Here is a 24,454-nt window from a genome sequence, read left to right as displayed (position 1 = left end):
CTAGTTTTTCAATGTACACACTTTTATTTGCACACACAAGTATAAAATTAATAAAAAAAATTTACGTGCTGAATAAAAGTGGGTGGCTTGCAGGAAGACAAACGTATTGAAAGGAAACCACCCACTTTTATTCAGCACATCAAATGTGATAAATTCTGGGGTCAAAATATTTTTCGTCTACTTTTGCATGCAAATAAAAGTGTGTGCATTACAAACCTTTTTTTTTTAACCAAATCTTTGTTGGTTAATTTGTGCCTGTACGCCAACGCAGCGGCAGGGTCACCAAATAATTGTTCACGTTCAATTGTGGGCATACATCTCGTCTCTAAACCACCCATTTTGCTGCTCAGTCAGCAGCTGTGCAGTGCTGATCTCCCATCGTGACCTTGAGGAAGTTCCACGTTGCTATGGTGGGGTCCAGTGTGCACACGACAAATGCATTCGGTCGACGACTCGAGCCTTTAAAATATCTCACTGTACCCCGACTAAAACGTGCAAACACATGTAATTATAGCTTTTATTTCCACAGCTCATCCAAATATTGCCACATTCCGTTGTAGTTGGAATTTTTAATTACTAAAAAAATAAGCGACTATGCAACATTAAAATTACAGTTCATTGTAAAGTTCTATGCAATGGGAATGTAATAAATTACACGTGAGCCCCCCCTCCCACTCCCCTGACTGATCAAACTCCGATAAAATCCAGTGGCCCCTTCAGCAGCAGCAGCAGCAGCTCGTGATTGTGCTACCTTCGCTGTTGTGGAAGCTCGGACAGTCGTTCCCACGAGTCCCAGAGAAATGTGCTGCATTTCGACGGCCACTGCAACGCAGACCGCCGAGCCGAGCCGAGCCATGCCGAGCCGTGCCGTGCCGAGCCGTGCCGAGCCGAGCCGTGCCGAGCCGAGCCGTGCCGAGCCGTGCCGAGCCGTGCCGAGCCGTGCCGTGTCGAGCCGTGCCGAGCCGTGCCGAGCCGGGGACGCCAGGCCCTGCACAGCTCGTTTCTTATCCCAAGAAATTGTGGCCACTGAACTTGGTGGCTTTTGCCCCGTATAATTCGGCACCCACCTTCCCCACCTCCCTTTCTTTCCTTCATAGGTGGACTAGCCCCGAAGCGGTTGAAAATTTTACAAACAATATTTAACAAGGTTAGGTTTTCACCATTCCGATGTATTTTGTTATATATTTTTTGCCGTTGGGGTTTTTTTATTGTTATTCCCCCTACAAGTCCGCCAAGTATCGTCCCGTCCGCCTTGACGCCGTGGCCGAGTTTGCTCGAAAGCTTTGCAGATTGATGCTTTGAGCATCCCTACGTGACATCAATTACCACCTGTGGCCACGACGAAATATAGTTCACAGTGCGTGGTAAGACGTGGGTGGGGGGGGGGCGAGAGAGGGAGGTTTGAGGTGTTTCGAGCACGGAACACTTAAAAGTACATACAGGTTGATATGTATCGGCTTAGTTATTAACACGCAAATCCCTGATGTCAATGTGCTTATTCGACTACAGTCTATGATAGGTGCCATCGTTTTGGACACTTCACTTAAAGCTGGCGAATGCCCACTGAGATGCATTCAAAAAGGAGAACTGGGACCATTACTATGCGAGTAAAACATGCGAGTATACATTTAAAACAAGTCGAAAAGTCCATTGTGGCTCAGGGACTCGTAATTATTTCATTGCTACACTCATTTATTCCAGGAGAGCCTCACCGAGTCTCACGACTCGTCTTCAGGAGGCTCCTGCCACATTGTCGTCGTGGGGGAGGCGACGTTTGCCGCTGGGTATTACTCCCCATCGGGTGAGAGAGCACGGACGATGGCTGTGTAAAGCGAAGCTCGGACTGTTGACCGGGGCCCTACCCCGGGCCAAGGTGGGGCCGGGCCGGCCGCCCCCCAGACCCCATGGGGGCGAGGCGCGAAGCAAGATCGAGGCTGTGAGGCAGAGGTCGCAATCGGGTACCCGATACCCGTACCCTACCCGATACCCGGCTACCCGTACCTCACGGCCTACGGGTACGGGTAGGCCGTGAGTCACTGGTGAGTAACCGTTTGTCACTCATTTCGGGTAGGGTAGGGAACGGGTACCCGTACCTGGCCGGGTACGGGTACCCATTTGCGAGCCTAGTGCGGCCGGGTACGGGTAAGGAATCAAAACCCGTTTGTGACCTCTGCTGTGAGGCCTTGTGGAGGTCTCCCCCCTCCCATATCGCTTCTCTCGAGCCAAACGAGCGAGATGAAGAAGTCGAGCGTGGACCCGAGAGCAGCAGCAGCGCCACCACCGATTACTCCCAAGCGCCACCCCCCTTCCTTTGGATTACGCCAGGGAGGCCGAGAGGGGAGCCATGTTGCCTGGGCAACACAGGGCCTCCATACACCTTGCCCAGGCTTTCTGTGCCCTGGAGAGGAAACTCCAGCCTCACTGTGCAGCGAAAGTGAAGACACCAGCATTATGTCTGGGATGCTGGAACGTCGGGTCTATGCCAAATGTACTAACCGACAACCTACTAGAAACAAGCGATGCCTGCAAGACTGCAGTCATAAATAACGAACACCAGAAATAACAAATTGACATTTGCACCCTACAGGAAACCCAACTCCACTCATCAGGCTCCCGGAGGGAAAAGGACTACACATTTTTTTCTGGCAGGGTAAGCCCCCCAAGGAAACCAGGGAATATGGAGTGGGTTTTGTGGTCAGGAACACCCTGCTGGAAGCAATGCTACCACCCACAGGTGGCTCAGATAGAATATTAGCCCTCTGCTGAACACCACCATGGGACCTGTCCACCTGGTGAGCGTGTTTGCTCCAACACAAACATGAGCAGCTTTACCTGCTTGGTGACTTCAATGCTAGAGTTGGTGCAGACCATGACTCCTGGCCATATTTTTTGGGACACCATGGCATTGGTAAGTTGGATGAGAATGGCCAGCGACTCCAAGTTCTGCACATGCCACAACTTATGCATCACCAACTCAGACTTCCAGACCAAACCTGGAGACATCCACGGTCAGATCACTGGCACCAGCTGGACCTGATCCTAACACAACGAGCCGATCTTCCAGGCATTCTCCAAACCCGCAGTTCCCACAGTGTAGACTGTGACACTCACCACTCCCTCGTGTGCTGGAAAGTCAAGCTACAGAAAAAAAGATACACAGAGCCAAACAAGAAAGAGCCCCCCACATCGACAGCAGCAAAACAGCTGACCCAACAAAAGCTGCAGCCTCCCTATGCCCTAGAGGAATCACTTCCCCACACACCCCAATCCCACTATGCCCAGCAGAAATGGAACAGCACGGCCTTGACAGCTTTTTGGCAAAAAGCTGAGAAAGTCAAACGACTGCTTTGAAGCCAATTCAGTGGAACTGACTCCCATCCAGGAATAAAAGCTCATTGCCCTCACCAATTATAAATGTACCCGAAATGGCAAGACCCTAAATGCTCTCAGAGCGGCGAGAAAGAAACTCCAGCAAGTCTCAAGAGGCTGTGCTAACGATTACTAGCTGCAGCTCTGCAAAGACATCCACACATCAGCTGACACAGGCAACATTACAGAGGCATGTGCGTCGGCATCAAAAAGGCACTCGGACCATCACCTCGCACATCTTCACTAAAATCAGCCACGGGAGAAACAGTCTCTGACCGCTCAAAACAACTGGCCCGCTGGGTAGAGCACTAGTCTGAGCTCTATGCCAGCAAAAATACTGTGTCTGACGCAGCACTTGGCCATGTGGAGCATCAACCCACCATGGAGGAGCTCGACAAAGAACGAACTAAGGAACTCAGCAAGGCAATCGTCAGCTTGGCCAGTGGAAAAGAACCAGGCAGTGATGGGATCACAGCTGAAGCCCTCAAATTTGGGAAACCTGCTCTTCACCAACTCCACGAGCTCCTCTGTCTGTGACGGAGGGATGGTACTGTCCCACAGAACGTGAGAGATGCCAGTATTGTCACTGGTTAAGCTCTTTGCTAGTAGTTGCACGAAATAGACTTTAGGTCCTCGCAGAGAAGCTTTACCCAGTGTCACAGCCAGGTTTCAGAGCAGGAAGGTCCACCATGGACATGACCTTCTCTCTGAGACAACTCCAGGAGAAATGCAGAGAGCAGAGGAAACCACTCGACACGGTCTTCATTGACTTCAAAAAAATTAACCCGTAAAAACAAAGTTTTTCACTATAAATCCTTTATATGCGTGGCGGCTAGAGTCCTCTCGTCCTCTGGCTTGAGATGGCTGCCACCTATGGGTCAGATGATTGCCTGCCACCATTAAGCAATTGGTAATTAAATATAATTTATTTTTTCCTAAAAAGTGTAAAATTTTGGAAAAAATATTTCACGAAAGTAAATTGTCACGCACAACGAGTCTGTGTGCAAAATGTCAGCTCGATTGGATCACGGGAAGTGGGTTAAAAAACGGCCGAAATATTTGCACGGTCGTAAACGCGCAAGCAAGCAAGCAAATGAACTTAATATAAAGGATTTAAAAAAGCTTTCGACCTTGTGAGCAGGAGCAGCTTCTTTAAGATGGTCGAACGGATAAGTTGCCCCCCCAAGACTCCTCGGCGTTTCTTCAGTCCTTTCACAACAAGATGCAAGGCACCATCTAGTTTGATGGGTCTACTTCAGACCCTTTCAAAATCTGTGGCGGAGTTGAGCAAGGACATGTGCTGGCACCCACACCCTGTTTGGGATATTATTTTCCCTCCTCATTCGGCAAGCCTTTCGGACATCCACTAAGGGAATCTACCTAAACACAAGAACAGACGGGAAACTATTCAGCCTGCTCGGTTAAAAGCGAAAACAAAGATGCAACCACTCCTCATTCGGGACACGCTGTTTGCAGATGACGCAGCAGTATCAGCACACCCCCAGGAGCACCTACAACCCCCAATGGACCGTTTCACCCAAGCATGCCAGGACTTCAACCTGACCATCAGCCTGAAGAAACCAAAACAGTGGTGCAAGACCCTTCCATCAACAACGACACACTGGCAGCTGTCAGCACTTTCACTTACCTTGGGTCCACTATCACCAAGAACCTGTCACGCGATGCCGAACTCAGCAGCTTCATCGGAAAAGCAGCCTCCACCTTTGGAAAACTGAAATCTAGGGTATGGAATTACCAAAAACTCACAGTCCACACAAAGGTACAAGTGTACAGAGCCTGCGTCACCAGCAGTGAAACATGGACAACATACTCGCATCAAGAGCGGAGGCTAAACAACTTCCATCTGCGCTGTCCGAGCGAATATTAGGCATCACCTGGAAGGATAGGATCACGCATCCAGCAGTCCTGGAGAGAGCACAGCTACCCAGTATGTACTCTCTCCTGAGGCAGCGTAGTCTCTGCTGGCTGGGGCCACGTCCGTCAGATGGATGATGGACGAATCCCGAAGGACATTCTCGATGCAGAATTGTCCTCCGGAAAGAGGCCAATTGGCCGCCCACAGCTGCGCTACAACGATGTCTGCAAGTAAGACCTCAAGCCCTTCACCATCAACACCAACACTTGGGGAGAAGCTGCTCAGGACCGTCGTCGCTGGCAACAGGCACTTTGCAGCAGGCTGCTGATAAACCAAACAACTCTGGCTTACCAACGAGAAGCAAAGAGCGAAGAGGAAGGAACAGCAGAACACCACCACAACATCCGAGCTGGCCTACAACTTTCACAACTGCGACCGAGCCTGCCTCTCACGGATTGGACTTCACAGCCACAGCAGATGTTGCGCTAAGACCTCGCCTCCAAGGCACAAGAAAGTATGGTCTCCCAAGACTGCGATGCCGATGACAACGATATTCCCCATCAAGTAATTTGCAGATAATTTTCAAATGTGGAAAATTCGTGAACCACGACACCGGCCACACAATGCGCTGCTACTCTTGCAAACGACGTACCGGGATGTTTTAACGTCCGCTGTGAGTGAAGCAGACGGCGCGTAGTATTGTTACGGTTAGTACACAAGCCGCAGTATTAACCAGGGGCAGCTAACCGAGTCGAACCGCAAACCTCTGCAACAAGCGGTCAAACACGCTACCACTGGGCAGCGTCACCGCCCCCCACAACGGCGGCCTCACACAGCTGAGTTGGAATCCGGGTTCCAGGCACATTAAACCAGATTCTCAAGTCAGCTTGGTCACCAATGACAGTATTGTGAGCAATCAAATAAAACACATTTTGCCGAGCCTAACAATGAGAAATTGAAATGGTCACGTAGAAAACGCTGAAATTGCTAAATTGCAGCAATGTCTGGTGTCTCATTAAGAGACCAGTTGTTTGATTTCATCATCCTCATCTTAGCTCACCAACAAATAAAAACGCCACTAAACTGCCAATACAGTGGTCCACAAGACATGCTTATGCCATGTGACCTGACTCGGATGACAGCGCGACCGAGATATAATTGGTGATCAAATTTTGCGCAAATTCCCTCGGAGCATCTTGATCAAAACGTGTTGTCCTCCCCACGTACACATCGAACCCGCATGCACGGCATGCAACGGCTGCATGCGGAGCGCCCCCCCACGAATCACGTGATCGCACGTGCCGAGTAAAAGACAGGCAGTATGGGAGAGAGACGCCGTTCGCTCGTCCATCCGTTCATTGTAAGCAAACTTGAGTTCATTCCGCGAGAGTCGTCGAATTTGGTGGAGGAGCATTAAAGAAAACATCGCAGAAGTAATGATAAAAAAATTGACGGCGACCGCTTATACCGACGGGGAGACGAGCGCTACACCCAAATGTCTTCGGTCGTTTCTAAGAGTGTGCCTCAAACGATGGCCATTTTGCTTGCCAATTGCCACACGTCTGACAAGACGCACGCACCACGCTTGCATATATGTTGCGAAATTCCTCATCGCGATTGAACACAATCCCAGTTGGCCGGCGGCGGCATGGAGGAAGGGAGGCGAGGTGGGGCTGAGTGCTTCGTGCGCCACACAAGCCCCAAGCCGCGGATGTCGGAGAGCAGCTGTGGAAGACAAAGCACGACGCCACGGAGTCCGTGGGTGGCAGCCGTGCCCTCCTGGCGAGTGGCGACGCCACTGCGCACGTTGGCCAATCTTTTCGGCAAACGAACGGCCGTGCGGAGCAAACTTGCAGAGTAATGCTGCCATTCGTTATGACAGGCCGCAGGGCTGCGTCGGTTGAAGGTTGAGGCAGAGATGCGATTGGGCAGTGCTCAATGAGGTGAGTAGGGGAGGCGAGCACAGGGCAGGGCAGAGTAGGGGGCCGTCAGAGCAGCCCGAAACCCTCGCTGCCCTCCGTAATGGCGTAGCGCAGCATCTTGTGCAGCTCTTCACAAGAGTCGTAGGTGGGCAGGCAGAGCTGATTAAAGCTGCGAGAGAGGCACGCACACGGGAACGAGGAGAGAGAGATATGGAAAGATACACGTGAGGGATAGGAGATGCACAGAGGCACAGAGAGGAGATATAGAGGCGGACACAGAGCCACACAGGGGAACAGAGACATATAAATATAAACACAAACACACGGGAGATAAATGAAACAATAATGGTTCAGGGGTCATGATGGCGATTGCTTTTGATGCCATCTCTCACCAACACTTTGTATTTCTAGATACCATAGCTTTTATATAATTAACACCAGACTTACATGGTTTGTTGGTACACGGGTACGGTACCGAAACTATGATAGGATCAGTTACACAGGATTTTGTTCTCAACAGCTGATTGAATGATGTGAAAATGATGGCGCCACATCTGACAGGGGAGAGTGTTAAACAATTGAATGTTAATTGAGATTGCCTAGACAAGTAGACATTAACATGAGAATAGGTTTTCCACTTTTTCTGGCAACAAAACAGGTGTTAAGATGTTAAAACACCAAACTGAAACCTTTTACAAGGAATCATGTCTGCATTCAACCACAATGCTTGTGGTCAGAATGCAAACAAAACAGTACTCTGATAATATATGCATTGTCCTTGAAACTGATTGGTCCACACCAGAGACAGCTTTCTTTTGAGCCTCGGTCTCAAAACGGTGTTAGACCAATCAGTTTCAAAGACAATGCATATATGATCAGAGTACGTTTTTTGTTTGCATTCTGACCACAAGTATTGTGGTTAATGCAGACATGATTCCTTGTAAAAAGTTTCAGTTTGGTGTTTTAACATCTTAACACCTGTTTTATTGCCAGAAAAAAGGGGAAACCCTATTCTCATATTTTGGTACTGGCAAAGGAGGTCCCATGAAGTAGACATGAAGTAAAATATAGTTTTATCTAGAAAGTCTTATTATCTTCGTGGGATATCTATACATGAATCACTGAGTATAAGAATGCTCCCACATCTTGGCTCCGACCTTCACCAATCGACATTGACCAACGTGGTGAAGTATGGTCAAACAATCCCCTACTACCCACACCCCTTGGAGAGGTCCTCAACCAGCAGCGGATCAACACAGTGCTGGAAATGTACAAATAAAGATAAAGTTCTACGGGAAAGCCTTTAACAGACTGTTGGGACAAGTGTTGTTAGCGAGCTCCGATTAAGGCTGATAGGGCGCACATGAGAGGGTGGGTGGCCAGCACCACGCTTGGCCACCTCTGTCTCTACAGTGCTGCTATTGTGACAGGTTGTCGACCTAGGGGTGACCCAGGACCAGTTAAGGCATTCGTCACCGATCTTGGCCATGTCACCGAGGTTCATTGCGCAGTGCGCTGACCACTGCGCCACCGCTCCCCACTATGTACGCTCACAAACGTATACAGAATCAGGATATGTATTCATACTGGAGGAATCCGATGAGCTATGAAGCTCTTTTTCACATGTCCAGTCGGGGCGGGTGAGAAGGTTACAACAGACAGGACAAAAACACGATAGGAGTGCAAAGGATGGGAAAGGTCAGCAAACAAATACAAAAGAAAACAAAATTTTTATTTTACCGGGTAAAGCCCACGGAGCTATTAGCTTATTTTTCAGAATCGACCTGGCCACAAATGATAGGCTCAACGAGGTGACCTTATCACGTGCAAATTTACAAGAACCAAATAATCTAAATGCAAACACGTATACCCTCACTCGCGCATGCACGCACGCAGCGGCTGCTCACCAGGTATGGGCGGTGGGCAGCGTCCCGTGCTTGGGCGAGCTCACGATCTGAAAGGGCGGCGAGAGGGCAGCGAACCCCCCCGTGGGCAGCAAGGATGAGCCCGTGGAGAACTGCAGCAGGCGGGCCAGCTCCTCCTGCGTGAAGCTCGACACCACGGCCCAGAACCACAAAATCACCTGTACCGGCGGCGGCGGCACCGGAGAAACAACAAAGGTCACCCGTTGTTGCCTCAACAGACCGATACATCTTCTTGGTTCTTTCGGTAAAGTCACGCAGAAGGAAAATAATAAAATAATAAAAATAAAACATGATAAAATAATTCTAACGACGTTTCAGCCGCTTGCGTTGTGTCTACTTGACAGACCTGTTCTCCACCTGAGGACGGCTGCTTGCGTTGTGGCCGAAACGTCGTGAGAATTATTTTATTATGTTTTATATGTGTTATTTTATTATTTTCCTTCTGCGTGACTTTACCGAAAGAACCGAGAAGATGAACCCCTGCAGTCACAAAAGCTTTAAATCGAAACAGACAGATACAGTTGGAAATTGTCCAAGAGCAGGCTGGCAGCGTGTAGCTCCCTGTGCAAGCGTGACTCTACAGCCAACGGTTGCCAATCCAAACCAAAGATCCCCCCGGAAGAGCCTTAACAGACTGTTGGGGCAAGTGCTGTTGACGAGGACTTTTGAATCCCGGCGAGGGGGTGGGACGTGAGGGGGTGGGGCGGCCAGCACCACGTCCGCTGTGAGCGAAGCGGACGATGCGTAGTATTGTGACGGTTGGTACACACGCCGCAGTATTAACCGGGGCGGCCAAAGGAGTCAAACCACGAAACCTCTGCAACAAGCGAACGCGCTCCCGCTGGTCCGCGTCACCGCCCCCACATAATGGCGACCAGAGCACCGATCTGACACGACTGAGTTGGAATCCGGGTTTCAGCCACGTTAAACCGGATTCTCAAGTCCAGTGGGACAACAGTCTGGAGTTAGCTTGGTCCCGAATGACTGCATCATGAGCATGAGCAAACAAAACCCATCTTCACAGGCAGAACGTGATCTCCCCAGTGGTGATGTCTACACACCGCACCAGGTACTCATGTGAGGCCGGGTCGACATCCACATATACACAAACACATCGACACGCGCACATGTAAGTGAATACTGTTCAATACTGTTGCTCCATGTATTTTGCACACCACACCAGGTACGGATTTCAGGTTGAGTCGATCTAAGGGAGGCCTAGTACCGGTTCAGATATTCATCGCTGATGTTGGCCGTGAGTGGGAATCGAACTCGGGTGGCCGGGTTTGTGGTGCAGCGTGCTCGCCGCTACATTACCGTTGCACACACGCACGCACAAGCACACGAGAATGAAACTCGAGCAGCCAAATAAACAGCAGTTGGACAAAAAATGACGAAGGCAGATGGATAAAAAGACCGACACAGGACGGTTTGGCTTCATGTGCAAGGGGGCATCACTGAGCTCATGTGATCACATCTCATCGTTGTCTTTTATCCCGATGGAAATTACTCGCAAACACATGTTGCGACGGGCAGAGAGAGCCTTAGGCAAGAGACGCAGATGTGAGGTCTATCCACCAAACTATGTCATCGGATTCAGATGTCCCTGAGAATTGTTACGAGTGAAACGAGTAGAGAGATCACGTGATATTTATTCATTGCTATCCAGCGATTGTGTGAGGCTCCCCGCGGCTCTACGAGGCTTATTTGAGCGTTTTGCAGATGTTGGCACAAATAAAATGTATGGGATAAGTTTCAAATGAAGGCCTCTAACAGATCCATACATATCGAGAGTAGATTTAGAGTATTTAAAAAATAAATATAGTCACTGTGGAGAGTATTTTTAGGGCCATGGAAGTTATACGGAAACTTGGGAGGTGGTGTTAGTGCATCATGACGAGATGCAGCCATTGCCAGCATAAGACTCCCAGCCTACTGGGCTAGGAGGTGGCCAGTAGATGGCTGTACAGCAAGTAGGATTCATGACTGTGATGCATCTTTTCACGTACGTGAGTTGTCTCTGGACAGACAACCTGTCGGCTACGTTCACACGCAGACAACTTTTGTCTTTCTTTGCACTGTCGCGTAGACAAAACGAAGCTGAAGATCAAACCCATACAGCCGAGTGGGGCAGGCCACTCTCGCTCATGGGCTTTGCTAGACAAATGGAAATGCCAGACACCCAGCTGCGTTCCAACTTGGCTCATCATCTCCACAGGGATTCAATAAATAAAAAAGTTAATAAAAAACGAGCTGCCCAATATTTATCCGCAAAATCCTCGCCGAGTTTCAGGACTGGATGAGACGCAGGCAAAACGCGACCTCCCACTCCTGTGAAGGATTGTCAATCGATTCATGTTATTACATCACTGGCAAAGACAAAACAAACAGCATCCCATGTTTGGTCTTGGCAGTGAGGCCGGCACAGCACACATTGCGCCCAGCACGGCACGCAGCATGTATGTACAGTATGTTGAAATTCTTTCACACCGTACGTAGCCAACCGTGCTAATCAGAGGTCCACGGGAAGGACAACTAAACACAAAAAGGTTTTGCACACGATGCACCTGGCACGGCACGCGGAGCGCGTCTGTATGTGCCTCAGTTGAATCGTCTCAGTGGCATCCGCGCTTTTCAAATTTTTGCTGAATATGGCGGCGCATTACAAATCTTGGTTTGACTGATTGTTAGGAAGGTTGTGCTGCCAGCGCCGTGATTGTCCAACTGTGTATTTATGTTGACACCCTCACACCTGGAATTGATGTAAGGCTGAGCTGACCTAGATGTGGCCCAGGCCAGGTTCACATATCAATTTCCAAGGTCGCTGGGATCAATGTGTGAGCAAGCTAACCTCTACTCCACCACCGCTTGCAACACATGCATGCACAAGCCCATACACAATCCAAAAATCCCCTGCATAGCCTGAACAGACTTTTGGAGCAAGAGCTGTTAGTGAAGACCTATGAAGGCTGGCACGGAACACAAGGGGGTGTTGTGGCCTGCACCAGACCCAGCCACCTTTGTTTCCCCAGTGGCGATGTTTACGTATCACACCAGGTACTCATTTGAGGCTGAGTCAACCTGGGGGGGCCATGGGCCGGTTCAGATAATCATCACTGGCGTTGACCATGAGTGGGAATTGAACTCGGTTGGCCGGGTTCGTAGCGCAGTGCGTTAACCGTTACACGAAGCAGATTCAGATGAAGCAGCCACTCCATATCCGAGATAATTTCCTGATGAAGCTCAAAGAGAAAGCACACCGCTTAAGTGTGTCTCAGCGGTGTGCGCTTTCGCTAAGCTGTTCCCCACCTGAAGAAGGATGCTTGTGATTGCGCCCGAAACGTCGTGATTTAATTTATTTTAATTTTTAACCTACGTGACTTTACCGAAAAAAACAAAGAGCATGAATCCTTGCAGTCACGAATACTTCAAATCTAGTTTGAGCTTCATGGGCTGATATTAAATTCACTCAGTGAAACATTTTCAGCTGTATACAGCTTCTAAGTAATAATACGGTGTGTATTTATGTTGTAGGTATGTATGTTGAACTTCTTTCGCAAGCACACATAGCCAACCGTGCTAATCGGAGGTGCTGGTGGAAGGACACCAAACTAAACATAAAAACAATCTTCATTGAGGATCTGTATTGGCTCAGAATTTGATCAATACATCAACACGGTATAAACAATAATATCTTTGTAAACGTGACAATTGTGTCACGGTGGTTGAGGATTAATTACAAAGAAATCTGACGTAAAACTAACTACCACGTGACCAACCCCAAAGAAGAAACACAAATCATTTCACTGCTACGGGAACCTACGTTTGTTTTAAGCACACGTGCTTGTAGGCGTGTACGTGCCTTCATGAACGTCGGCCCACGTGAGCGCTTGCGTTCGCGTGTCTCTGCGTCGCACATCGGTGAAAGCAGCCCCGATACAAACCAAGTGACCTCGGCCTTGGCCAACATCGCCGGGTAAGCGGTAACTATACACAACAGTCTTGGGGTCTTCCTTTGGTCCACTCGGTACATCGCCCAAAAGCAATTATTAGTTTGCTGCTATCAATTACTACGTGATAAGTCACTTTGATAATTGGTTTTTTACCCTTTTATCTGGCAACAAAACTGACACCTTTTTTTACAAGGAGTCATGTTTGCATAGACCACAATACCTGCAGTCATAATGCAAACAAAAAACATAACTCTGATAATGTATGCACTTTCCTTGAAGTTGATTGGTCCACACCCGAGACAGCTTTCCTTAGAGCCTAGTCTCACATGGTGTTGGACCAGATGACGCCAAAAGGCGCACTTTGTTGGGCTATCATTTGTGGCCAGGTGACTTCTGAGAAACAAGTTAATACCTCAGTGGGCTTTGTCTGGTAGGGTGGGGATGGTTTAGTTTTATTTGTACGTTTTTAACCGATTTGTGTGCCTTTCCTGTACTTTGCACTCCTATCGTGTTGTTGTACTGTTTGTTGTTCTGACCCCGTGCCCCAACTGAACATCCGGGAAAAAGAGCTTTATAGCTCATCGGATTCCTCCAGCATAAATAAATAAATATTGATACTGGAGGAATCCACAACTCCACGTAAGTACCTTCTTGCGGAAATGCCAGGAGGCTCCGACAAGCACGGCGTTGGCTTTGAAGTCGTCAACGCTGATGTCCTCCGTGCCGCACATGAGCATCTGGGGAGAGGCCCAGGGGTGGGGGGGGGGAATGGGGGATGGGGGGGAGAGAGGCGGTTGAATCGTTGGTTGTTGTCATGACTGGACATCTGTGAACAAGATCTCTGTAGCGCATCGGATTCCTTCAGCATAAATACAGATTCTGAAGTTGTAGAAAGGGATCGCAATACAGAACAAGATAGCTTTACAGCGCGTCCTGAGAATAATGCGGGCGGACGCACAGTGTCCTGCACATGACAGAGTTTTTGTTCGTGCAAAACAAAGCATTCTAGTAAAGTTCAAAATTCGAACAGCGGGCAAAGCGAGGGCGACTCTCGTGTGTTTTCCTTGTTGCGCTGCGACGCTGCGGAGATGCGTGCGGGTCAACGTGACCCCCCCCCCACCAACCCCACCCCGCCCAACCGCCCCCCCCCCCACCCATCCCCACACCCACGGTCCTCTCACCTCCAATTCGTTTTCATCAAAGATGGCCAAGAGGTTTTCTGGAACCATCTCATTCAGTCCTGTGATTGACAGCGCAGGAAAAAACGGGAGATGGGGAGGAGATGGTTCCAGGGCAGGGTGCGAAACACAGTCACACACCTTAAGGCTACACCAGTCAGCAATGGATTTTGTTTGTAATTGTAAATTATAGTAAGATTGCGCTGTGATCCCCATCATAGGTAGACATGGAGACATCTCCACGCGGAACGCTCATCGCGAGTAGCAATGTCGCAGGATGCCAGAGAATGGTGTTTGGAAAACGATGTTAAAGGTCGATGTTAAAAAACTACTACTTTAAAGCAATTTCAGCACCCTCGAAGACACACACACACACAAATACATTCGTGACGTCACAACTATACATCGTGCTATATGTACACGTACAGCGCTGTGTGCCACCCATCCACTGCCACTGGGCCAATTGCTTGACGCGTCCGGGGGGAACATCAACCGAGGAGATGGAGTGATGCAATCGGCTCGTGTGCAGGTGATTACAGATGTCGACGGCTGGGGGAGGCCTTCATCCAGCAGCGGATTGATTACACACGATGAGACATTGATGAGGATGTGTACATGGTGGGGCAGACGTAGCGGCTTGAGAGCGGATGAGAGTGAAATCTCCTCAAGACAAAAATGCATTGGGATGTGGATTTACATAATGTGACCGTGTCTCACGATGATGACAACGCCGAAAGACAGAACGAGCCAAGGGAAGGGGGAGCCCACCTTTGAGAAAGTGATCCACCTCTGTGCGGACCTGCGTGGCGAGCCGGTACTGCGCCAGCACGTTGAGATACGCCAGCTTGTTGGCGTTGGTGACGCTGATCCCTGACCCTCCCGGCACCAGGTCCACCACCTGTGCCGGGCAAAACCGTCGGCCGAGAACCACGCGGAAAACTCAAGAGGCGCGCGTGCGGGTCCCCCCCTCCGCTATGGTCCCTTGAGTCAAAACTTTGAAGTACAGTCTACACTATAACGCGTGTTGTTTTAAGAACGCAAATTGTATATAACGCAATGAATGTATTAGGGAACACTTTTTTTTAAGCGGATGAGAATTGGATATAACGCGATCGAGTGAACAGAACGATGTCACGCGAGTAGGAATAAGCGGTTGTGTTGTGTGGTAGAAAGGACGCTGAAGCTGGTCGTGTAGGGGCTGACGCCAAACTGTTTATTTAGGGCTTACGCCTAACTCGGGGGAAGAGGGTTAACACAGAGTTAGTAACTAATCTCCGCAGGGGAAGGGGTTAACACAGAGTTAGTAACTAATCTCCCCAGGGGAAGGGGTTAACAAAGAGTTAGTAACTAATCTCCCCAGGGGAAGGGGTTAACACAGAGTTAGTAACTAATCTCCCCAGGGGAAGGGGTTAACACAGAGTTAGTAACTAATCTCCCCAGGTGAAGGGGTTAACACAGAGTTAGTAACTAATCTCCCCAGGGGAAGGGGTTAACACAGAGTTAGTAACTAATCTCCCCAGGGGAAGGGGTTAACACAGAGTTGTTAACTAATCTCCCCAGGGGAAGGGTATTGGGAGCTCCCTACACCCCACCAGGCTATCGGGCTCTTCCCACAGCACTGACCGAGGGTTCAGCCAACTCGGCCAGCCGGGTAAAGCAGCCCCTTTAGCCTGGCTCTCTCCCCCTACTCCCTAACGCTCACTCCGCTGGCTCACGGCGAAGACCCCGTCTACGTCACGGGTCTCCCCTCAAATACCCCGGGGGGCATGACGTCACTTTACCTTGACGGCATTCCCCCCCGAGGCGAGTGTGACCTGACGTCAGCACTCCACTCCTCAACAGTTGTATGACTCCCTCGGCGCAGCGTCGCACAAGGCGGGATGCTGCTGGATGCTTCTAGATGCTACCCACATGCCTCAGTATTTGTTCAGCCTGCCTCAGCATCTCTCGTGTTATCGCGGACTATGCTTTACCCTACATGATTTATTATAACGCAATTTTTCCATTCCGTGATGTTCTTCAGGAACGCAACTACCGCGTTGAAGGAGAACAGACTGTACGGTGGCGTTTCAATCATTAACAGAGGAGAGTAACGTTTCAGAGAATAGAGCCGCGCGACATTGGGCAAGCTCGTTCTGTCAGCGATGTCGGCATCACCCCGCGCGATCTCAACAATCAATTGACCCCGACCATAACCACCCACTCAGGACTGCTCGGCCTACCATCAAGGCAGAGTCTGTGTCACACCTAGTTTGCCTACTAGATTGACTGCCCACATTAGGCAAACTGGTAAGGATATATGGTGTCATTGATTGTAAATTGGCGACAGACCAGCCTCGTTCGGCTATAGACTTGTTTTTTTTTCCTCTGGATACGACTGCCTCAATCAATGTAATCTGCTCACCGTTTCTGTGCATCGTCCTGAGACGCAGTGCAAATGCATTGTTACGAGGAATCCCACTCTCATCTGCTCTCAAGCCTATAAGTCTGCCCCACGTACACATCCTCATCTGAACACTTCAATGTCCCTGTGCATGTGTGACAAGAGTGGCGCATTCGTCATGGACCGGACTCATAAGGGTGCGTGATAACAAACGTTAGTTGCTGCAGCTCCATACTATTAACATTCCTTCCCTTTATGAATGCTAACCCTACTCCCTCCCTTTGATGCTGCTAATCCTGCATAATGCACGGGCATAATATGACTTTGAAACCCCCCGCCCACCTCCTACGCATTCCACAAGTAGTGACTAATCCCATATCTGCATTTCCCATAAATATGCTAAATTTCTCGTGATATGCAAATTCCTTTGTCAAGGCGCTCTTCCCCCTCTAACCCAGCTTAAATATACGCTGCCAAGCTTGGTGGTGCTCATTCAGACGCTGTCTTCCCGACAGACCTGTTCTTCACCTGAGGACGGCTGCTTGCGTTGTGGCCGAAACGTCGTGAGAATAATTTTATTATGTTTTATTTTTATTATTTTATTATTTCCCTTCTACGTGACTTTACCGAAAGTACCAAGAAGACGTTAATACTTATTTACCGTGTACATGCGCGTATGTGTGCGTGCTATGCGGCCACAGCCGCTTGCTAACAGCACTCCCCCCGACACGCCCTGTATGCTGTTGGGGGGAGTGAGTGTGTGCGAGCCCACACGCCCATGTGCCCGTGCCCGCGTGCTCACACCTGCACACACTTGCCCTGCTCGTCATACACCTCCTCCGAGAGGGTGAGATCCATCTCCGACACGTCGTTGTTGAGCACGAAGCTCACCTTCGTCTTGTAGAATTCGGGGTCGTCCGTTTCGAAATACTGCACTCACGCATGCACAAACAACCAAGACAAAGATCCCCCGTTGTAGCCGTTAACAGACTTTTTGGGGCAAGTTCTGTTAGCTAAATAGCACCTTATGAATTCTAGATTTTAAGCTGTCGTGACTGCAAGGATTCATACTCTTAGGTTTTTTCGGTAAAGTCACGTGGTAAAAAATAAATAATGAAAGAAAAATAATAGAAATAAAATTAGAAATCACGTAATTTTATTTCTATTATTTTTTCTATTATTAAAGCTTTATTATTTATTTATTTCCTACGTGACTTTACCGAAGAAACCTAAGAGTAAGCACCTTATGAAGGCCGGCACGGCATACGAGGGGGTGGGTGGCCAGGACTATCCCCGGCCACCTTTGTGTCTCCGATGGTGAAGTTTACACACAGCAACCGGTGTTCAGTTCAGGCTGAAGGAGACCTCAGGTAATCGTCTCTGATATTGGCCATGAGCGGGAATTGAACTTGGGTCGCTGGGTTCCTAGCGCAGTATGCTAACCAATATGCCACCGCTACATAAGCACAAAGACAATGCGCCTTCGTACAGCCTGTAACAAACTGTTGGGGCAAGTGCTGTTAGCGAACACCTATGAAGGCCAACACGGCACACGAGGGGGTGGGTGGCCAACACCACGCCCGGCCGCCTTTGTCTCCCCAGTGGTGATGTTTACACACCGCACCAGGTACACACACAAGCGCACAATAAGAATGAAACTTCGACTGACAAATAAAGAAAACGAACATCTAGATGGAAAGTCACATGTGTAAGGAGGCATCACTCAGCTCATGCGATCACATCTAATCCTTGTCTGTTATCTACAGCCGATTAAAATGACTCACAAACACCACGTGTTGCGATGGGTAGAGAGGGCCTCAGCCAAGAGAAGACAAAGATCCCCCATATAGACTGTTGGGGCAAGTGCTGTTAGCGAGCACTTATGAAGGCCGGCACGGCACACAAGGGGTGGATGGCCAACACCACGCCGGGCCGCCTTCGTCTTCCGAGTGCCAATGTTTTACCACCGCACAAGGTACTCATTTGAGGGCGAGTGAACCCGGGGGAGGTCCAGGACTGGTTCAGGTAATCGTCACCAGTGTTGGCCGTGAACAAGAATCGACCTCGAGTTCGCCAGGTTCGTAGCACAGCATACTAATCACTACACTGCCGCTCCCCACACACATGCGCATACACCCACACACACGTGCACACACCCACACACACGCGCGCACACATGCACACGCACGTACCCGGTAGTGCATGCGCAGGCCGATGAGCTGCGCGAGGAAGGAGCGGGTAAACCGCGCTCGCACCAGCTGCCTGTAAGTGTCACCCAGCGACGTCTCGAAGAGACACTTCCCGACGAGGCGGCCTGCCAGCTCGTACAGTCGCAGGCGCATGTGGTGCGGCCTGTGCGGGTTCGGATGCACCTGCCGGGGAAACCCAAAATTAATGCCAAAAAGTTTCACCGACAACGATGTTCTGCTCGCTGGACCAGACTGCGCAAGTTTGGATGTATGTTGAACTTCTTCAGCACCGTACGTAGCCAACCGTGTTCATCGGAGGTGCAGGGGAAGGACAACAAATGAAATACAAAAAGCAGTTCTCAAGAAATGAATTTGTCAATCTCAAGTGCATAGCTCCCAGTGGCTTCCTAATATTGGAAGAGCGTTCCAGACGGCCGCAGAAGCGAGGTGGGGGGTCAAACCGGCTCAGTGTCGCTCACACCGAGCCGGTTTGAATCTGGGCATCAGCCGCTCGTGGATAAATGGGGTTCTCATGTGCAGCGAGCTGCTGTCATCATCGCCACCAGCATAAGAAACCATTAAATTAAACCTGCCTTGTCACGAGTGTCAGAACATTTGAGCTCTAAGGATTAAAAATTCCGGCTAACGGCCGTGCGACGAGCACCCCTTCACAGGGCATCGTTGTGATGGTGAAGCCCAAAACCGCATTGCCCAGCATGCGCCCTATCTCATCGGAGCTTGTAAGCTAAGCAGGTGTGCGCTTGGACAGTGTTCGGGTGTGTGGCCACCAAGCACAGAGGGTTCATTATAGGCTGCTGCTGCGCAACAGCGTGGTGGGTAACAGAGGGCAGTTCAGCAAACTCCAATGTTGTAATGTACTTCTACGATCCCACATCTTCGGCTTCCCGTCTTCACCAACCCAGACCACGTATGTCTTGCGTGGTGGAGGCGGCACAGCCGGTGAGCATTTGCCTCAAACAATTTGCCGCCTCTTTGCGTTTTCCAGACTTGACATTCGCCGCTTTGCCCACTCGGTGAAGCCGGCCCCGGCTTTCCGCTGCCACCCGAGACCCCCAGCAGGCCTCACCAGCGCCTGGTTGTCGTCGACGAAGTGCGTGAACAGCTTGTTCGCAGGCTCGAAGAGGGCCTTGCACATGAGCTCGAACCACTCGCGGCGTGGCCCGCCACGGTCCAGGGCTGCGCAAGAGACAACCAAAATAAAAAGCAGCGCGTGGAGCGAAACGTCGGACATCATCGCGGCCGAAGAAAATGTGGCGCTCCCTGAAAATGCACCCGAGAGCCACGAAGGTCGAGACGGATTGTCGAGGCAAGTGGTGTTGGCGAGCGCCCTGTTCAGGCTGACAGAGTGCCCGAGGGAGGGGGTGGTATGGTGCTGGATTCATGTACGACATCAGATGTTAACATTTGAAAATCCACACTCTTCTTGTTGGTTCTCCCAGGCCACGCCCGCCACGATCGCCCACGCACATGTCGACAAGATCACACTCGAACAATTGCCCAGACACATGTACACCAGGTCAAGCCCACCACACGATCGCCCACGCATGTGTACACCAGATGACACCCCACACGATCGCCCACACACGTGTAAACCAGGTAACACTCACCCTCCTCGTTCTCAAAGGTGACCTCGAAACTTCTGAACCAGTCGTTCGAGGAGAAGTTGCGTACTGCTTTTACAGACTATGGGAGGAGCAGGGTTAGACACTGGGGATGGCAAGAAAGGAGATCAGATGAGCAGCATGTGTGGGTAAGAGTGTGTGTATCTATTGCTGCACGTAACGTGTTTTCTGCATCGCTGTGTGTACTCGTAATGATGACCTCCCTCTTTCTCCGTTATCAAGCCCATTCTACGTGGGTAAGAAATAAGATTTACATCGCCTACTTTACATATACATACCTGTCAACTCATACGGTTCACCGTATTCTTGTACAGGGAAATTAAGTCTTCAGGTCCATACGGCGTACAGCCGTTTCAATATCGGCAAAATATATATATATAGTCTATTTGTGTTTCTCCCTTATGATGGGACTATGTAGGATGAACGTTGAGATTTATAAGAGAGTCTGTAATAATGTAGGCACTGATAAGGGGTTGACAGGTATACATATATTTATCATTATCAGTGTTTTTGTTTGATAACAATTCCACCTTGTAACCTACCACACAATATTCGATCACTATGGAAGGGAGAAGACAACCTAGAGGCACGAGAGAGGCAGCAGCAGCAGCCAGGCGGTGAGCCGGCACCAAGCTCTGCGGTCCTCTATGTATGAAGGTGTTACGGCCAATTAATGACTGCTTACGTGTGGGAGGAAAGATGAGCACCTAGACGAAACTCGCACGTGCGAGGCAGCAACGCTCTATCCCATACAGATAGAAAGTATGGAGTCCACATTGACTTCCCTGGCAAGCCAGAGTATGGCACCTTGACACCCAACAATCTGTGCGTTCCACCAACCCTCGCTGCCTCCACAGTGCTGGACTACAGGCCACGTGGCCTCCGTCGCGCTAGACAACTGAGAGGTGACTGCGTGCGATGTCGTGAAGGATCCAACGCAGAGGCGTCGTCTCGCCAGTGCACGGCATGGGTGACGCACGCTGTCCAGCAGGCATTGCCGCGAGACTCGCAGCGAGATTTTGTTGCGAGGCTTCTTCGCGTGGAGTTTCCGCAGCTCCCGCTGGAAGAAGACCATTTTGTCCTGGCAGGTCTCCGAGCCGCCTGAACCCGACACACACAGGCCGGTGCGTGGTTACAGACGCGGTTACTCGCACGGCCACAGTGTGAGTGTGCGTGATGAGAGTGTGGTGCGTGAGTGTGCGTGTCCGAGTTGCGCTCACTGTGCTTTGACCCCAGCGACCCGAGTTCAATCCCCCTCTATGGGACATCAGTGATGAATAGCTGAACCAGTTGTGGGCCTCCCCTAGGTCGACTCAGCTTCAAATGAGTACCTGGTGTGTTGTGCAAAAACATCGCCACTGGGGAGACAAAGGTGGCCGGGCGTGGTGCTGGTCACCCACTCCCTCGTGTGTCGTACCGGCCATCATAGGTGCTCGCTAACAGCTCTTGCCCCAAACGTATTTTAAGGCTATACGGAGGATCTTTGTCTTTGTGTCCGAGTGGGAAATGTGAGCCTGCGGAGCGGTGGTGCAGTGGAGACCTTTCATTACTGGGGAGACAAATGTGGCTGGGCATTGGGGCACACCACAATACACCACCCCACTATCTGCGGTGCTGACCTTCATGGGCGCCTGCTAAGAGCACTTGCCCCAAGATATTGTGAAGGCTATACAGTGGCGTTTTGTCTTTGTCAGTCTCAGTGATTTTATGAGTGTTGTGTTTACAGGAGTGACTGCATATGAGTGTGTGTATAAGCACAGGTGGCGCATCTGCAAGTTATCCCGAATGATCTCAGTCAGTCAACCCACAATACCTGGGTCTGTCCCGTAACCTCCTGTCAGGGGGCTTTTGACACTTCACGTGGCCCCAAGGTGCACCTAGCCTGGTGCTTGTGCCGTGGCGACGTCACTGCAACCTCGTGGTCAATGGTGGCCATTGTGGTCGTGTACGAATTTCCGCGCGCGTACATATAGGTGCCACGGTGGTGAGATGTTAGCGACCTCATCTGGTATACAGGAGGTCGTGAGTTGGATCCCAACCCTTACTCTTGTATATTTGTAGTTTGCAGTGTGTCCCTCCCCGTGGTCACGTGGACTTTTCTCCGGCTCCTCCAGTTTTTCCCCCCCCACATTTAGAATCAACATCAGGCTTTAGAGTATTTGGCTGCTATAAATTTCTAAATGACGAGCTACTTCGCTGAGCAATAATTTGTGGCCAGGTCGCTTCTGAAGAAGAGGCTAATAGCTCATTGGGCCTTACCTGGTAAAATAAAAATAGTTAATAGTTAATTTTTTAAGTTTATAGGTGCGCAAGTATATGAAGCGTGGGCGTGCGTGGGCGTGCGTGGGCGTGCGTGGGCGTGCGTGGGCGTGCGTGGGCGTGCGTGGGCGTGCGTGCACGTGTGGGCGCGCGTGGGCGCGCGTGGGCGTGCGTGGGCGTGCGTGGGCGTGCGTGGGCGTGCGTGGGCGTGCGTGCACGTGTGGGCGCGTGTGGGCGCGCGTGGGCGTGCGTGGGCGTGCGTGGGCGTGCGTGGGCGTGCGTGCACGTGTGGGCGCGCGTGGGCGTGCGTGGGCGTGCGTGGGCGTGCGTGGGCGCGCGTGGGCGTGCGTGCACGTGTGGGCGCGCGTGGGCGTGCGTGGGCGTGCGTGGGCTTGCGTGGGCGTGCGTGGGCGTGCGTGGGTGTGCGTGGGGGCGTGCGTGGGCTTGCGTGGGCGTGCGTGGGTGTGCGTGGGCGTGCGTGCGTGCACGCGTCCTCACCGATGCTGCGCAGCAGGAAGCGCGTGAAGGTGGCGGCGAGGACGTTACGGTCGCGCAGCACCAGCTCGGCGGGCGGCTGGGTGCCGTCGTCGATCACCAGCGTCGGCAGACCCGTGGCGGCGTCACGGCCATAGTAGTGGAACTGGGGGGGGGGGCCGTGGAGCAAAAGAGAACATTTGGACGTATTTTGCGGTACACCGGTGCAGCGCAACACACCAGAGTCCCCATAAAAAAGGTCTAAAATCACGATTTTTACGGATAATTGTCTTCCAACTGCTGTTACATCACGAGAACTGATTTTGACACACCCCGCCATATTTTTGTGACCGGGTTCCAGTTGCGAATCGCAGGAAAGTAAATAATAATTAATAATTATGGCGTAAAATTTGCTTTTTTTATACGCCGCACCGGTGTTCCACCAATATATTAATTTGCTGAATTAACGGGTGGCCACGATGTTAATAACTGGATGTGTAATGATTTAATCCCCCACTTCCCCCTTCGTTGCACTGTCACCTCCGACTAGCACGATTGGCTACGTACAGTGCGAAAGAAGTTCGACACACGGATTATGCACATGTCACGACTTGAAGTGACGATCCGATTCAGGGACTGATTATTTCGTGTTTTCTTCATATGGTCTCATTTGCATCGCATCTCTTGTTCTGTCTATGACGTTTTGTCCCGTTGGCTTTGTCTTGTTTGGACTGACCGTTTTCGTTAGGGTACGCTGTCTCAGCTGTCGTGCCTTTCTGACTTACTCCGTCTTCCGTTGAGGTTTTAAGCGTACTTCTAGATTTGAAGCTTTCGTGACTGCAAGGATTCATACTCACGTAGGTAAAAAATAATAGAAATATTCCTGTGTACCGTCTGAGGGTTTGCAAACATTAATGACCATCTCTGAAGATTTCAACTAAAATATTCATTACTGTCATCGGTCATTATGCAAGAGTATCCTGCGATTGCTTGATATTTATTCATTCACGTACTCAAACTCTCTTCGCTGAATTTCCACTGAATGGTAATGAAAGTAGAGCAGAGGGTTTTGCCTGGCAGCCGTGGGGCCACATTTGGTCTGGGCGCTACACAGGTACACGAGAGGCACTCACTCACCTTGGTGCCCGGGCACACCCGGAAGGTGAGCAACCTCCAGGGAATGATCCGCAGGTAGTACTCTTTGATGGTGAGTTGCTGAAGACATAAAGACGTGGGTTTCAGAAAACTTCCAAAAGTAAAATGATGCAACGATAATCGCAGTA

The 24,454-nt window shown here is 50.4% G+C and overlaps 1 protein-coding gene across 4 annotated transcripts in view; it reads right to left on the bottom strand.

Moving 5' to 3' along the window:
- Positions 1-167: 167 nt before the first annotated feature.
- The window catches only part of AREL1 (apoptosis resistant E3 ubiquitin protein ligase 1), a 44,061-nt gene continuing 19,774 nt past the window's right edge, over positions 168-24,454 (bottom strand). For all 4 annotated transcript variants that reach the window (XM_061568461.1, XM_061568462.1, XM_061568464.1 and 1 more), the window contains 12 exons: positions 24,309-24,386; positions 23,196-23,337; positions 21,418-21,539; positions 20,424-20,499; positions 19,883-19,992; positions 18,799-18,978; positions 17,411-17,536; positions 14,992-15,121; positions 14,227-14,285; positions 13,693-13,782; positions 9,075-9,250; positions 168-7,336 (listed from right to left, as the gene is read on the bottom strand). In XM_061568461.1, coding sequence (XP_061424445.1) covers positions 7,234-7,336; positions 9,075-9,250; positions 13,693-13,782; positions 14,227-14,285; positions 14,992-15,121; positions 17,411-17,536; positions 18,799-18,978; positions 19,883-19,992; positions 20,424-20,499; positions 21,418-21,539; positions 23,196-23,337; positions 24,309-24,386 — 1,392 coding nt within the window. In that variant the 3' untranslated portion in view covers positions 168-7,233. The remainder of the gene's footprint in view (positions 7,337-9,074; positions 9,251-13,692; positions 13,783-14,226; positions 14,286-14,991; positions 15,122-17,410; positions 17,537-18,798; positions 18,979-19,882; positions 19,993-20,423; positions 20,500-21,417; positions 21,540-23,195; positions 23,338-24,308; positions 24,387-24,454) is intronic.

The sequence above is a fragment of the Lethenteron reissneri genome, chromosome 41, assembly GCF_015708825.2.
Source record: "Lethenteron reissneri isolate LAM-NWPU_2019-01 chromosome 41, ASM1570882v1, whole genome shotgun sequence".
NCBI lineage: Eukaryota > Metazoa > Chordata > Hyperoartia > Petromyzontiformes > Petromyzontidae > Lethenteron > Lethenteron reissneri.
The sequence above is the reverse complement of the archived record's forward strand: the minus strand, read 5'-3'. Positions and strand labels throughout refer to the sequence as shown.